At 38.5% G+C, this 14,187-nt stretch overlaps 2 protein-coding genes across 9 annotated transcripts in view; one reads left to right on the top strand and one right to left on the bottom strand.

The window, feature by feature from the left end:
• Positions 1–13,072, top strand: part of LOC133540634 (gamma-interferon-inducible lysosomal thiol reductase-like) — a 26,752-nt gene extending 13,680 nt beyond the window's left edge. The window contains exons 6-8 of the mRNA XM_061883414.1: positions 899–967; positions 3,923–3,986; positions 12,870–13,072. Coding sequence (XP_061739398.1) covers positions 899–967; positions 3,923–3,982 — 129 coding nt within the window. The 3' untranslated portion in view covers positions 3,983–3,986; positions 12,870–13,072. The remainder of the gene's footprint in view (positions 1–898; positions 968–3,922; positions 3,987–12,869) is intronic.
• LOC133540631 (cAMP-specific 3',5'-cyclic phosphodiesterase 4D-like) overlaps positions 5,319–14,187 on the bottom strand; it is a 232,097-nt gene continuing 223,228 nt past the window's right edge. For all 8 annotated transcript variants that reach the window (XM_061883402.1, XM_061883406.1, XM_061883403.1 and 5 more), the window contains one exon: positions 5,319–14,187. In XM_061883402.1, the coding sequence (XP_061739386.1) occupies positions 13,732–14,187 (456 nt within the window). In that variant the 3' untranslated portion in view covers positions 5,319–13,731.

The following is a 14,187-nucleotide window of genomic DNA, read 5'->3' as shown; positions in this document are numbered from 1 at the left end:
ACCCATCAGGAGCAAGGGTGAAGTGTCTTGCTCAAGGACACAACGGACGTGACGAGGTTGGTAGGAGGTGGGGATTGAACCAGGAACCCCCAGGTTAATGGCAAGGCCACTCTCCCAACTACGCCACACCGCCCCCTTTATTCAGTCTTTATTTAATTAAATTTTTTACTTCCTCTTATAACACAGTATCTACATATATGTATAAAACATAATTGTTTGGCAAAACATACCATGGGTATGTTTAATTATACAGGTTGCTTTTCACCTATTTTGAAGCATTTTCTTTTGTATGTTTCATGGTTTGAATTCAAATTAAAGTATGCCAATGCTAAAATACTTCTCTCAAATGTTAGGTATATGTATTAATGTCAATTTGTGAGAGAGATTCTGTTTCCAGAATGAATGTAAATACATTTACAAGAAAAACCAGCTGCATAAGATTTTGGTTTTTTTGTAATTCCTATTTTTATACATTTATGGCTCTAAAAAAAACAACAAAAAAAACGCCAGGATATTTTTCCGAGAACTTTTAACCTAATGTCCACAATGGTATTGTCTATGCAAAAATGCAAAAAAAAAATAAAAAAATAAAAGAGTAGTGCCCAGACAAGTGAACAAAAATCACTTTCTAGCCACTTTTTCCTGGTTCACCTTATTGCCTATCGGTATCAAAGTTGGAAGCAAACATGGCGCTCTGTAGTCCCGTGAGAGGGGCTTTTGACCAGTCATTGAAGACATTGTCTGGCGTACTCACGTGACTACAGGGCGCCATGTTTGCTCCCAACGTTGATAGAGTTGGCCATACTTTCTGTATACACGGCTCTGGCATGGCCCCACAACTGTAATTAATGAAAGATTGATTAAAGTCCACTCATAAATCATTAAACTCCTTTGACAGGAATACAAGGAAGATCATGAAGACCAGGCCATGACCTCGCTCTTCCATTTGGTCTGCCAACTGTACAAGGTGAGTAAATGGTGCTTTATTTTACACCGCTTCAATAGTGCATGAAGTACTGCGGACAGAACACAATGATCATGCCGTGTTTGTGTCATAGCTTGATCAAAACTGCAAATAATAACCAGGGGTCTACAACCTTTTTTTCTCTAAACCATTTTCCGAAAATGTAAAAGGATGAGTGCTACTTGTATTGTTATTTGTATAGCTATGTCAAGCCAAACAAAGGGGTTACGCTTGTTTTGCCAGAGCAATAACAAAATGTTGGCATCCACAACTCACATTTTGTATTAAATGTTTCATTTCAGTTTGCATTTACTTCTTGTGTAGGGATTTTTTTTAAATCACTCAAGCTTTTTTGACAAAAACTAAATATTTTGTGTTTTATGACTGACAACAAATAAATTGTACTTTTGTTTTAGAAAGCAGATCTCCACTCAAAACACTTTTATTGTCTTGATATATTTAATGAAATGTTACAATAAAATGTGTGAATTAAACCATTTTAAAGGGGAACTGCATTTTATTGTTTATTCACAGTCGTTATGTGGGACACAAGCACATAAGTCTTAATTTTTCTGTGAATTCTAACTTGTAAATAAACGCTAGCAAGAGTCAGCTAACAACAGAGGTCATGGAATTTATTTTGTCTATAAAGCGTTCAAAAAACATCCCAAAACTTCCAACAATTTTTCATATACATTCTGCTAATATATATGTAATGTAGTAACAGGCACATTCATATTATTTTACCCATTTTTAGCATACGGTGGCGCATTAATTACAAAGAGTCATCAAGTTCTCTATTTCCTTAAAAAAACAACTACTAATCATGACAAACTTCATGAGCACCAAGATAGACTACTTGGAAAAAACAATGATCCAGAACCTTTTTTATTTTTGAGCCTGATTATAAGGAGGATGATCTCCAAGTTTTAGAAGCTAAATGATAAGCAGATCGTGCAAACAGAAGTATTTTGAAGTGCTAAACAACAAATACAAAGTAACAAAAACAATCGACTACTGCTCTCACTGGGATGCCGACTGACGGGATGTTTATATTTTCCCTTGGATCATAATTCTCATGCTTGTAAGAAAAAAATATGGCCGCAAACTAGCATCTTTTTGCGTCTTTCTTGCCGTCTCTGGGTCAAAGTTAACCAACTTCTCATTTTCTGTCAATTATTTCACAATACAAGTGAAAGGCTCATCCATCCATCCATTTTCTACCGCTTATTCCCAAGGCATGAATTATAATTGAGAATGAACTTTTTTACCAATTCAGAGGCGGTGCAGCAGCTCACTGGCACTACCGGTAAGTTAATTACCGCTCTGATCACAACACCACTGTTAGTAGTCCTCAGTGTTAGCTCTAATATTTGGTTAATAGGCAGGTTAAGACATGTAAATGGAGTATTGTTGGTAGTTTTTGAATGTTTTTTTAGAGGACTTTATGGGCGCGATAGTTTACTCCTGTTAGCTGCATTGTTAGCCACTTTGTATTTACCGTATATTACGTATTAGAATGCATAAACAATCAATACACATGTTCTTGTCTTACACAAGGATTGTGAATGATGGGCATGATTCCAAAAAAGTGCAGTTTCCCCTTTTTGGTGAGCTACTTAATATCACCTGGCGAGCTATTGGTTGGAGATCCAGGATTTGGACTTTTCGATGGAGTAGGTGGGGGATATATCCAATATACTCGATATATCGCTTGTTTGTCTCTGTGTGATATAGAAAATTACTATATCGTGATATTCGAGTATACGTTCTCATGTTCTTGCTTCTCCTTATCCCAAAAACTTAAAACAAGCGCACCTTCTTACAAACATCACGTGTGCGACGTCACACGCTTCTGCGGAACAGACAGGCAACATTAGCTGTGATGCTAGCGGAGCGGTGCGGGTGGTAATACGAGAGAGAAAGTGCAAATCTGGTAACAAATGAAGTAAGAATTAATTTCCAAGAAAAACAGCACGGGGTCCATCGTCTGGCAGTGGTTTGGCTTCAAGTGGGAATATATTGAACAATTCTGCGGCAAAAACATTGCTACAAAAAGTAGCACCACTGCTAATTTTATTTTTTATTCTTATTGTAATATTTCTCTATTTTGTTTCCATTTAAACCCCCATTATTTACTTTTTACTTTTATTTAAATTGATCTCAACTCTGTACACTGCTGCTGGAATTTTAATTTTCCTAAAGGAACTCTCCTGAAGGAATCAATAAAGTACTATCTATCTATCTATCTAATGTAGCATCATTTGAAAAGTCACCCGCAAGAGAATGAAGAATGCTTGAAACTCCGCATGTCAACATCTCCGGCCGGTGCCACACCACAAAATGCCGAAGCAACTATTTCCAGAACACCATGTGAAAAAAAAATAGTCAACAAACGAAGGAAATAACGTCTGCAGGAACCTACTACATAGCGAAGGACATACACTGATTTCCTATTTCCTACAGAATGCCACTACAATAGTTGAAAACAAAAAAATGCACTTTAATTTAGTGTTTTGATGTCATCTTAGTGACATCATGCACAAAAGTGCACTCATAGCTTGTTTTAAAATGTCACTGACAATCTTGCACTTTGTTTTGAAATGACATGAATGTTTGTGCCACTGCTTATTAACTGTTTAATAAATACTTTTGCTGAATTGAATAGTTGTGATCTCCCCCTCTGCATGAAAGTTTAAAATGAGCATATATTAATGCAGTATGAAGAAGAATGTTTTAAGTAGACACATAGAATCATCATACTGCTGGGATTATATGCATCAAGTGTTCATTCAAGGCTAAGGCAAAATATGGAGATATATATCATGTATGGTGACATGGCCTAAAAATATGGAGATATTAATAAAAGGCCATATTGCCCAGCCCTACGATGGAGCTCCTGTATTTGACCTGGCTGGTGTACCTAATGAAGTGACTATACCTCTCATGTCTTCCCAGGGGGTGAAGCCTCCCGCCTGCACCGGAGCAGCGGTCAGACTCAACAGAGGCTTCTGCTAGAAAGGTGTAAGAGTCAAGCACATATGACATTCAAATTATGCATGTTATATTACTTTGTTTTGTCTGATGATGTACATTAAAGAAAACCCCTAGGACATATACTTTAAACCAGGGGTCACCAACCTTTTTGAAACCAAGAGCTACTTCTTGGGTACTGATTAACGCGAAGTGTTACCAGTTTGATACACACTTAAATAAATTGCCAGAAATAGCCAATTTGCTCAATTTACCTTTTAATAAACAAATCTATATATATAAATTATATATAAAGAAATGGGTATTTCTGGCTCTCATTCCGTCGTACATTTTTTTTCCTGTTACGGAAGGTTTTTTGTAGAAAATAAATGATGAAAAAAACAATTGAACGGTTTAAAAGAGGAGGAAACATAAAAAAAATTCAAAATAAATTTTGAAACAGTTTATCTTCAAATTCAACTCTTTAAAATTCAAAATTCAACCGATAAAAATGAAGAGAAAAACTAGCTAATTTGAATCTTTTTGAAAAAAATAATTTATGGAACATCATTAGTAATTTTTCCTGATTAATATTTTAGAATTTTGATGACATGATTTAAATAAATTAAAATCTAATCTGCATTTTGTTAGAATATATAACACATTGGACCAAGTTATATTTCTAAAAAAGACAAATCATCATTTGTTCTACATTTTCCAGAACAAAATTTTCAAAAGAACTTCAAATGACTTTGAAATAAGATTCAAATTTGATTCTACAGATTTTCTAGATTTGCCAGAATAATTTTTGGGAATTTTAATCATAAATTTGAAGAAATATTTCACAAATATTCTTTGTCGAAAAAATAAAAGCTAAAATTAATTAAATTAAAATGTATTTATTTTTCCTTACAATAAAAACAAAAATACTTGAACATTGACTTAAATTGTCAGGAAAGAAGAGGAAGGAATTAAAAAGGTATATGTGTTTAAAAATCCTAAAATAATTTTTAAGGTTGCATTTTTTCTCTAAAATTGTCTTTCTGAAAGTTATAAGAAGCAAAGTAAAAAAATGAATGAATTTTTTTAAACAAGTGAAAACCAAGTCTTTAAAATATTTCCTTTGATTTACAAATTCTATTTGAGTTCTGTCTCTCTTAGAATTAAAAATGTTGAACAAAGCGAGACCAGCTTGCTAGTAAATAAATACAATTTAAAAAATAGAGGCAGCTCACTGGTAAGTGCTGCTATTTGAGCTATTTTTAGAACAGGCCAGCGGGCGACTCATCTGGTCCTTACCTTACCTTACCTGGTGCCCGCGGGCACCGCGTTGGTGACCCCTGCTTTAAACAAATCATATGTAAGAATCATGAAACCAACATCAATTTCCATATAATTTATTAGCATTCCCCCCCCCCACATAAAACACCCTGAACTCCCGAAAATCATTTGGTTTTTAAAACGTGAAAGCAGTCGGAGTGGCAGATCTACTGTTATACTTGTCAAGTATATTTGATCTTCATAGGCTCCGGAACATACTTCTTTTCTTCTTTTATTAATTTTTTTTATACAGTACTTTGTCCTGGACAGACGCGTACGAATAAATAGCTTTCAAGAAGTTGGCACGACATGATTGACAAGAATGATGACAGCTCAAAACAGGAAGTAAGCGGGAGCAGGGACACAATCATGTTGCACATATATTGTAATACTTTTTTTTTTCTTTGGCAATGATGTTTTCCTTGTTAAGAACCATTGTGGTATTTTTGGACCAAATCAGTACAATGGTCTTTAAACATCAGGTGCCATCTAAATATAAGGCAGATCAATCAAACTTATTTTCTACCAGCAGGAAGTGCATTAAAATGTGTCACTTCCTAGTCTTTCTACTTGTGTGCTGGCCACAGATACTGGTCTGGATGAGACGCACACGGACGCTATGGGATTAGAACAAAATGTAATAAAATGTCAGTTGCGTTCTTTGTTAAAAACTATCGCTATAAATGCAATCATTAGAATCTGTAGTGTAAAAATGTAGCATTGTTGGCTGGCAGGTGTGTTTAACACTAATGGCACACAGTTATCCCAGTCAAGCACTTTACTAACAAGATTTACTGGTTGAATTAAGTCATTTCTTTCAGCAACATTCAAAACTGTGCTTTTATTTATTTTTTCTCCCCAAGTCTACCTTTTGGGCCGGGCAGGAAATCTCCAAGTCTTTAAAGGCCTGCATTATTAAACCATAAACTATACAACAGTGGTTCTTAACCTGGGTTCGATGGAACTCTAGGCCTAGGGGTTCGGTGAGTCGGGCTCAGGGGTTCGGTGGAGGTGAAGACACACCCAACTCATCGTGTAAATAAAAACTTCTCCCTATCGGCGTATTACGGATATGGCAACAACAGAAGTCAAACTGATTTGCAGGATTGTAATTTGTTGTGAGTTTATGCACTGTGTAGGTTTTGTTGTTTGAACAAGGTGATATTCATGCACGGTTCATTTTGTGCACCAGTAAAAACATGGTAACACTTTAGTTTGGGGAACATATTCACCATTAATTAGTTGCTTATTGACATGTAAATTAGTAACATACTGGCTCTTTACGAGTCATTATTAAGTTCTTATTAATGCCTTATTATAAGCCTAACCAAATAACTAAATTAAAGGGGAACATTATCACCAGACCTATGTAAGCGTCAATATATACCTTGATGTTGCAGAAAAAAGACCATATGTTTTTTTTACCAGATTTCCGAACTCTAAAAGGGTGAATTTGGCAATCCAAACACCTTTTAAATGTTCGCTGTTGGAGCGATGACCTCTCACCCGTGACATACCAATGGGAAGCAATCCGCCATTTTCTCAAACACATTACACACACAAGTCAAATCAGCTGTTATTTTCCGTTTTTTCGACTGTTATCCGTACCTTGGAGACATTATGCCTCGTCGGTGTGTTGTCAGAGGGTGTAAACCCCAACCTGGGACGAATTCAAGTTGATTTACGTGGAGTATGCATCGATTAGCACGGCATGCTAATCAATGCTAACATGCTATTTAGGCTAGCTGTATGTACATATTGCATCGTTATGCCTCATTTGTAGCTATATTTGCATCCAGCCTTTCCCTCCACCCACATTTAATGCCAAACAAACACATACCAATCGACGGATTTAAGTTGCACCAGTGTCAAAAGATGCGAAAGTCCCTCGTTTGTTCTGCACATTTTACCGATGATAGCGAAGGCACAGAGATGTGTGGATATCCTGCGACACTCAAAGCAGATGCATTTCCAACGATAAAGTCAACGAAATCACAAAGGTGAGTTTTGTTGATGTTATTGACTTATGTGCTAATCAGACATATTGGCTAACATGTTACTTAGGCAAGCTGTATGTACATTTGTAGCTATATTTGCATCAAGCCTTTCCCTGCACCTACATTTAATGCCAAACAAACACTTACCAATCGACCAATTTAAGTTGCTCCAGTGGTCAAAAGATGCAATCGTTGGTTAGAAGGCGATCGCCGAATAGCTTCAATAGCTTCAGTTTTGTTCTTCAATTTAATTTTTGCTATCTGCCTCCACACTCCAACCATCTGTTTCAATACATGCGTAATCTGTTGAATCGCTTAAGCCGCTGAAATCCGAGTCTGAATCCGAGCTAATGTCGCTATATCTTGCTGTGTTATCCGCCATGTTTGTTTGTATTCGCGTCACTATGTGACGTCACAGGAAAATGGACGGGTGGATTTACAGATAGCGAAAATCAGGCACTTTAAAGCCTTTTTTCGGGATATTCCATGATGGGTAAAATTTTGAAAAAACTTAGGGGAAAAAAATAAGCCACTGGGAACTGATTTTTATTGGTTTTAACCCTTCTGAAATTGTGATAATGTTCCCCTTAAGTCTTTGGTACTTAGAATATGTTCCCCAACATACTAAACTGTTACCAAAAACATATATTTTGTCTTGAATTTGAAAAAAATATTTTTTTTAATTTTTGACTAAAGAAGGGTTCGGAGAATGTGCATTTGAAAGTGGTGGGTTTTGGTACCTGCACCATGGTTAAGAACCAATGCTATATGACCTGTGGCTTCTGAACCACATGTATTTTTTTTTAATAAAGGCACTGGTTAATGGCTTATGGGTCATTTGCAAACACTTAGATTTTAAGTCATTGAAAAATGTCTTTAAAGTAATTTAAGGGAATTCCAAGTTTTATTCTACAAAGGTCCGCATATAGAAAAAAAAATCCACCATTTTGATGTTCCGAGCAGGGGTGTCCTGACTTTTTCCACAAACAACCGCTTACTGTAAAGTCAAAGCAAGCAGGGGCCAATTTGATATTTTTATATTGTGTCAGGTTTGTGTTGTAAGTTAAAATACCAATGATTGTCTCACACACACCAGGTGTGGTGAAATTTGTCCTCTGCTTTTGACCCATCCCCTTGTTCCACCCCCTGGGAGGTGAGGGGAGTAGTGGGCAGCAGCAGTGCCACGCCCGGGAATCATTTATGGTGATTTAACCCCCAATTCCAACCCTTAATGCTGAGTGCCAAGCAGGGAGGTAATGGGTCCCATTTTTATAGTCTTTGGTATGACTTGGCCGGGGTTTGAACTCACAACCTACCGATCTCAGGGCGGACACTCTAACCACCAGGCCACTGAGTAGGTCAAGTAGTATTAAGTAACAAAGCAAATTCATATTTGTATCAAAAGTTCAGCCTTTTCTCATTAAATTGTCTTTTTGGCTTACATTTTGGCGTTTTAGTTTTGATTTTATTTCACATGCTGTGGGCCCCAAATGTCCACTTGGCCACACTTTGGACACCCCCGTTCTACGCTAAAACCAATCCTACGCAGCAGTTTCACATCTTAGCTCGTCTTGGAGTTGATGTAGCAAATCATTAGTGTAATATCGAATAATAAATATATGTTTAAGAAAATGCCAAGGGTATAAAAAAAAAAGTGCAATATGCCCTTATTTTAACTTCTGTAATTCAGTCAAGCATACACCTTTGTTATTCAGAAAAATCCCTCTATCAGCATGATAAAGTGGGAAAATTATGATATATAATTTGTTTTATTTAGAGGTATCTGATATTCCGATTTTGTCCAACTCTTAATTACCAATTCCGATATCAACCGATACCGATATATACAGTTGTGGAATTAACACATTATTATACCTAATTTTGTTGTGATGCCCTGCTGGATGCATTAAACAATATAATAAGGTTTTCCAAAATTAATCAACTCCAGTTATGGGAAAAAATGCCAACATGGCACTGCCATATTTATTATTGAAGTCACAAAGTGCATTATATTTTTTAACATGCCTCAAAACAGCAGCTAGGATTTTGGGACAAGCTCTCCCTGAGAGAGCATGAGGAGGTTGAGGTGGGCAGAGTTGGTGTATATTGTAGCGTCCCAGAAGAGTTAGTGCTGCAAGGGATTCTGGGTATTTGTTCTTTTGTGTTACGGTGCGGATGCTCTCCCGAAATGTGTTTGTCATTCTTGTTTGTTGTGGGTTCACAGTGTGGCGCATATTTGTAACAGTGTTAAAGTTGCTTATACAGCCACCCTCAGTGTGACCTGTATGGCTGTTGACCAAGTATGATTGCATTCATTTGTGTGTGTGAAAAGCTGTAGATACGTGATTGGGCCAACATGCAAAGGCAGTGCCTTTAAGGTTTATTGGCACTCTGTACTTCTCCCTACGTCCGTATAAACAGCGGCGTTTTAAAAAGTCATGAATTTTACTTTTTTTAACGGATACGGATCATTTCCGATATCACATTTTAAAGCATTTATCGGCCGATAATATCGGCAGTCTGATATTATCGGACATCTGTAGATTAATTATTTTAAAATGTAGTAAAAATATTTAAAAATATTTTTCAATAAAACGGTATGTATGTATAGATGGGTATATAGAGAAGATAATCTACTTTTAAATAATGAAACAAATCATAGTTCTTTTCACTTTAGTTTTCATGTTTGACTCGCATTGCTTCAAATGTTGATGGAATGATTGTTGTAGATAATATTAATGCTGGAATGAATTACAGAAGTGTTCAACTGCATTGATTTGAGATTTGAACTGATAGGGTTCAAAGCCAAAGACAAGCACGGAAAACTAAACTGTCCTTGAATGTGTCTTACTTTAAATAAATAATTTTAAGGATATTTCTGTTTTTCTGTGCGGAACTACACACATTTTCACTACATTTGTGAAGAGCTCTGGCTTCAAAAATCCAAAAAGCAGAATCAACCATGCTACACACTTCCACAAGCAAGTTACGACTCAGGATGAGGATAATTAGTACCTGATTTCTAACAGTGTTTTCTGTACATTTATTAATTATTTTATCTAATTGTGGTGTCCTAAATGTATTTGTGGCGGGTTGGGCTACCTGTTCGTTCGAGCCCATTACCACATTATAATGGGACTGTCTGTGACCTTAATGTCATACAGTAGATGACATAACTCTGCTTCCTAACACACCTAGGGTCCCATCTATAAATAGCTCGCGTATGCACAAAACTACTTTTATATAGTACAATAAACTATTCACTGGAATGAATGGAAGTTCATTTATTATGTGCAAGGACTTCTAGTCATTATTTATTCCATTTATACATACGGTAGGGAATAAGAATACAGTACATGCATTTATTTGATGTGATCCGCCACAAATACATCTGGAGCTCCATTATTAGATTTGGTGCTTAATATCCGCCGTTACTCAAAAGCACATAATGAGTAGCTTGTATTGTAGGTGGCGCTATCTATCTTAAAGCCGCTTCTTAATAATCCGAGCAGGAATGTGAGCAGTGTTGCTAATCCATATCTAGCGAGCAATCAGATCCCTCTAGATCACAGGTGTCAAACTCAGGGCCAAATCTGGCATGTCACAACATTTATATAGCCTGAAAAACATGTCAAAGTACCCCCCCCCCCCCTCCCTGCCACTCCTTTACTAAATGTATGTGTATGTATACATGTGTATATATCTGTATATATATATATATATATATCCATCCATCCATCCATTTTCTACCGCTTATTCCCTTTCGGGGTCGCTGGCGCCTATCTCAGCTACAATCGGGCGGAAGGCGGGGTACACCCTGGACAAGTCGCCACCTCATATATATATATATATATATATATACATATATATATATATATGTGTGTTTCCCACAGGTAAGGCATCTATTTGCGGTGGTGTGGTCAGGCGGCGGGAGGGGAATTGGTGGCAGCAGCGGCGGCGATGACCAAGAAGAACGCGGAGTTGGAATATATTTACACTTTATGTACATATTTATATAATATTTATATAATATGTAACTAAAAGCTCCATTCACAGACAGAATCCCATTGCTTTTATGAGCGGTCGAGCAAGTCAAAAGCCGAAAAAAAAAATATATTTTTTATTTTTAATTTTTTTTTATTTGTGGCGGCCGTAATTCTTTCGTGGCGGGCCGCCACAAATAAATTAATGTGTGGGAAACCTTATATATATATATTTTCTACCGCTTGTCCCTTTTGGGGTCGCTGGAGCCCATCTCAGCTGCATATATATATTTTTTTTTTATTTTTTTCACTGTTTTCAGCAGCCATACCTGAACGTGGCCCTCAATGTTAATGACCTTGACACCCGTGATCTAGATTGTCTTTTTGGGGACTTGAGCAGGCTGCCATGTAAGCACGTATCGCTCTTTTCAGCGAGCAACAGGTGATGTGGGTCCTGCCTTTCATCTAAAAGCTCTAAGAGGCAGCGCTGGGCTGCTTGTGACATACAAATAGTGACAGAAGGAACGTATCAATTGTATTTTTAAGCATATTTGTTTTGCTTTTCATGTTTTTTTTTTTTTTGTTGCTCACTTTCTGCCACAAATGGATAGAAGTCCAGTGGGAAAACACTGATTACAGTGCATCCAGAAAGTATTCACAGCGCTTTACTTTTTCCTGCATTTTATGTTGCAGCCTTATTCCAAAGTGGAATAATTTAATTTTTGTCCTTAAAATTCTACAGATAGTACCCCACAATGTGAAAAGGTTTTTTTTTTTTAATTGGCAAATTTATTAAAAAAATGAAATGTACAGAATAATTCACAGCCCTCGCTAAATACTTTGATGCACCTTTGTCAGCAGTTACAGCCACATCCATCCATTCCTTTTCTACCGCTTATTTCCACTGGGAACACGGGGGGTGCTGGTGCCTATCTCAGCTACAATCGGGCGGAAGGCAGGTACACCCTGGACAAGTCGCCACCTCATCACAGGGCCAACGCAGATAGACAGACAACATTCACACTCACATTCACACACTAGGGCCAATTTAGTGTTGCCAATCAACCTATCCCCAGGTGCATGTCTTTGGAAGTGGGAGGAAGCCGGAGTACCCGGAGGGAAGCCACGCATTCACGGGGAGGACATGCAAACTCCACACAGAAAGATCCCGAGCCTGGGATTGAACCCTGACTACTCAGGACCTTCGTATTGTGAGGCAAACGCACTAACCCCTCTGCCACCGTGAAGCCCAGTTACAGCCACAAAATGTTTTTTTAATTTTCAAGCTTGGCACACCTATCTTTGGGCAGTTTGGCCCATTCCTCTTCCTCGTCAACAAAGTATTTTGCAAAGGCTGTGAATACTTATTGTACATGTGATTTAGTTATTTTTACGACATTTGCAAAATAAAAACAATTTAAAAAACTTAAAATTGTCATTCATGTGGTATTGTGTGCAGAATTTTGAGGACAAAAATGTATTTAAGGCTATAACATAAAATGCGGAAATGGTGAAATGCTGAAAGAGTTTTTAGGTCCTCAAAAAAGAAGTTTTACTAATTTGTTACATTCCAAATGGGTATTTATTTTCCTGCCCGCCTTCAGGTAACTGGTTTGTGTTTACGATGTGCAGGCCGCCAGTGGGTGAAGCCCTTTGGAACACGTTAAAAAGAGCCGAGTGACAGAAATGGTAAAGTGCTACTGCGGACTGGAGGCACCCTGATAAGGATCAAAAAAATGCTTTTCAAGCACATAAACACAAGACAAGACCAGCAAATGTACAAGGAAGAAGTGATAAAACACATACGTTTGAAACAAGGACGCCATTTAAATAAATCTCAGGTATAAAAAAACCCCCAAAGCTTCGATACAGGTAGTGTCTTCTTGAGTGCTCAATCTGTGCGGTGCTACAAGCTGGTTTGATGATAAACGTGATTGCTTTCCGTGCCTAATTTAAAGGGTTTTAATTCAATGCCGAGACTAACTTGTTGGTCTCTGGAGGTAAATCAAACGGGGGAGGACATCCACGCTACATTCCCTTTTGACTTTTCATACCCTGAGGTCTAGGTCCGTTGATTCTCTCGCTGCTCAGTTAAAATGTTTAAAAATGAAAAAAAGTCATTTCCAAGACCCTGTCGCACACAACTCACTCATGTCCACATGTGGGTTATTTAGGAGGAAGACGTTTGTTACCTTTTGTTCTGGAAGAGTGTCACGTAACTTCTTCCTTCTTTACGCTTCGATTGCAGTGGACACGCTCCTAAAGCATGGTGGCAAATAAAGACTTTAGGCACCCGAAGAGAGGCGAATGTGGGAAAAAGAAAAAAAGAGGGCGATCGTCCCTCCGTCTACAGAGAGGCTGTCTCCAGTGTAAAGGAACTGTGGTGATTTTACAGACTTTCTTGGTAGGTTGGGGCCCACCCTGCCTTCCTCCCAAGCTGCTGTGTCTCATGGGCAGGGCAGGTTGTGCTGGTTGTTGTGCGCCCTTCAAGGCTCTACGAGGGTGGCCGCTCGGCGACGTCAGACTCGTGTCCCATTAAGGCCCACAACGGGCGAGGCGAAGGGGGGCGGTACCTGCTGCCGGCATCCGGGGACGCGGAAGGGGACGGCGAGTCCTGGTGCCGCTCCGCCCTCAACGGGAGGTCGTCGTCCGGCGGACTTTCCAGGTCCGAGTCCAACTCCTCATCTTCCTCTTCTTCCTCCAGCGTGAGTTCAAACTGGAACTTGTCCCCGCTGAGCCCCGTTGCGGGGTTGGGCCCCACCGCGGTGCCCCCTGGTCTGACGTCGGTGTGAGACGGCTCCGGGCTGGAGGGCGAGGGGCTACGAGGGATCATGCTCTGGTACCACTCCCTGTTGTCCTCTAGGGTGTCCAGGATGTCCTGAGCATCAGGGTGCACCAGGTCTGCCCATGTCTCCCACAGAGGGTGCACGACGTAGTCGATGAAGCCCAC

Source organism: Nerophis ophidion, linkage group LG22 (genome assembly GCF_033978795.1).
Source record: "Nerophis ophidion isolate RoL-2023_Sa linkage group LG22, RoL_Noph_v1.0, whole genome shotgun sequence".
Taxonomy (NCBI): domain Eukaryota; kingdom Metazoa; phylum Chordata; class Actinopteri; order Syngnathiformes; family Syngnathidae; genus Nerophis; species Nerophis ophidion.
The sequence above is the reverse complement of the archived record's forward strand: the minus strand, read 5'-3'. Positions and strand labels throughout refer to the sequence as shown.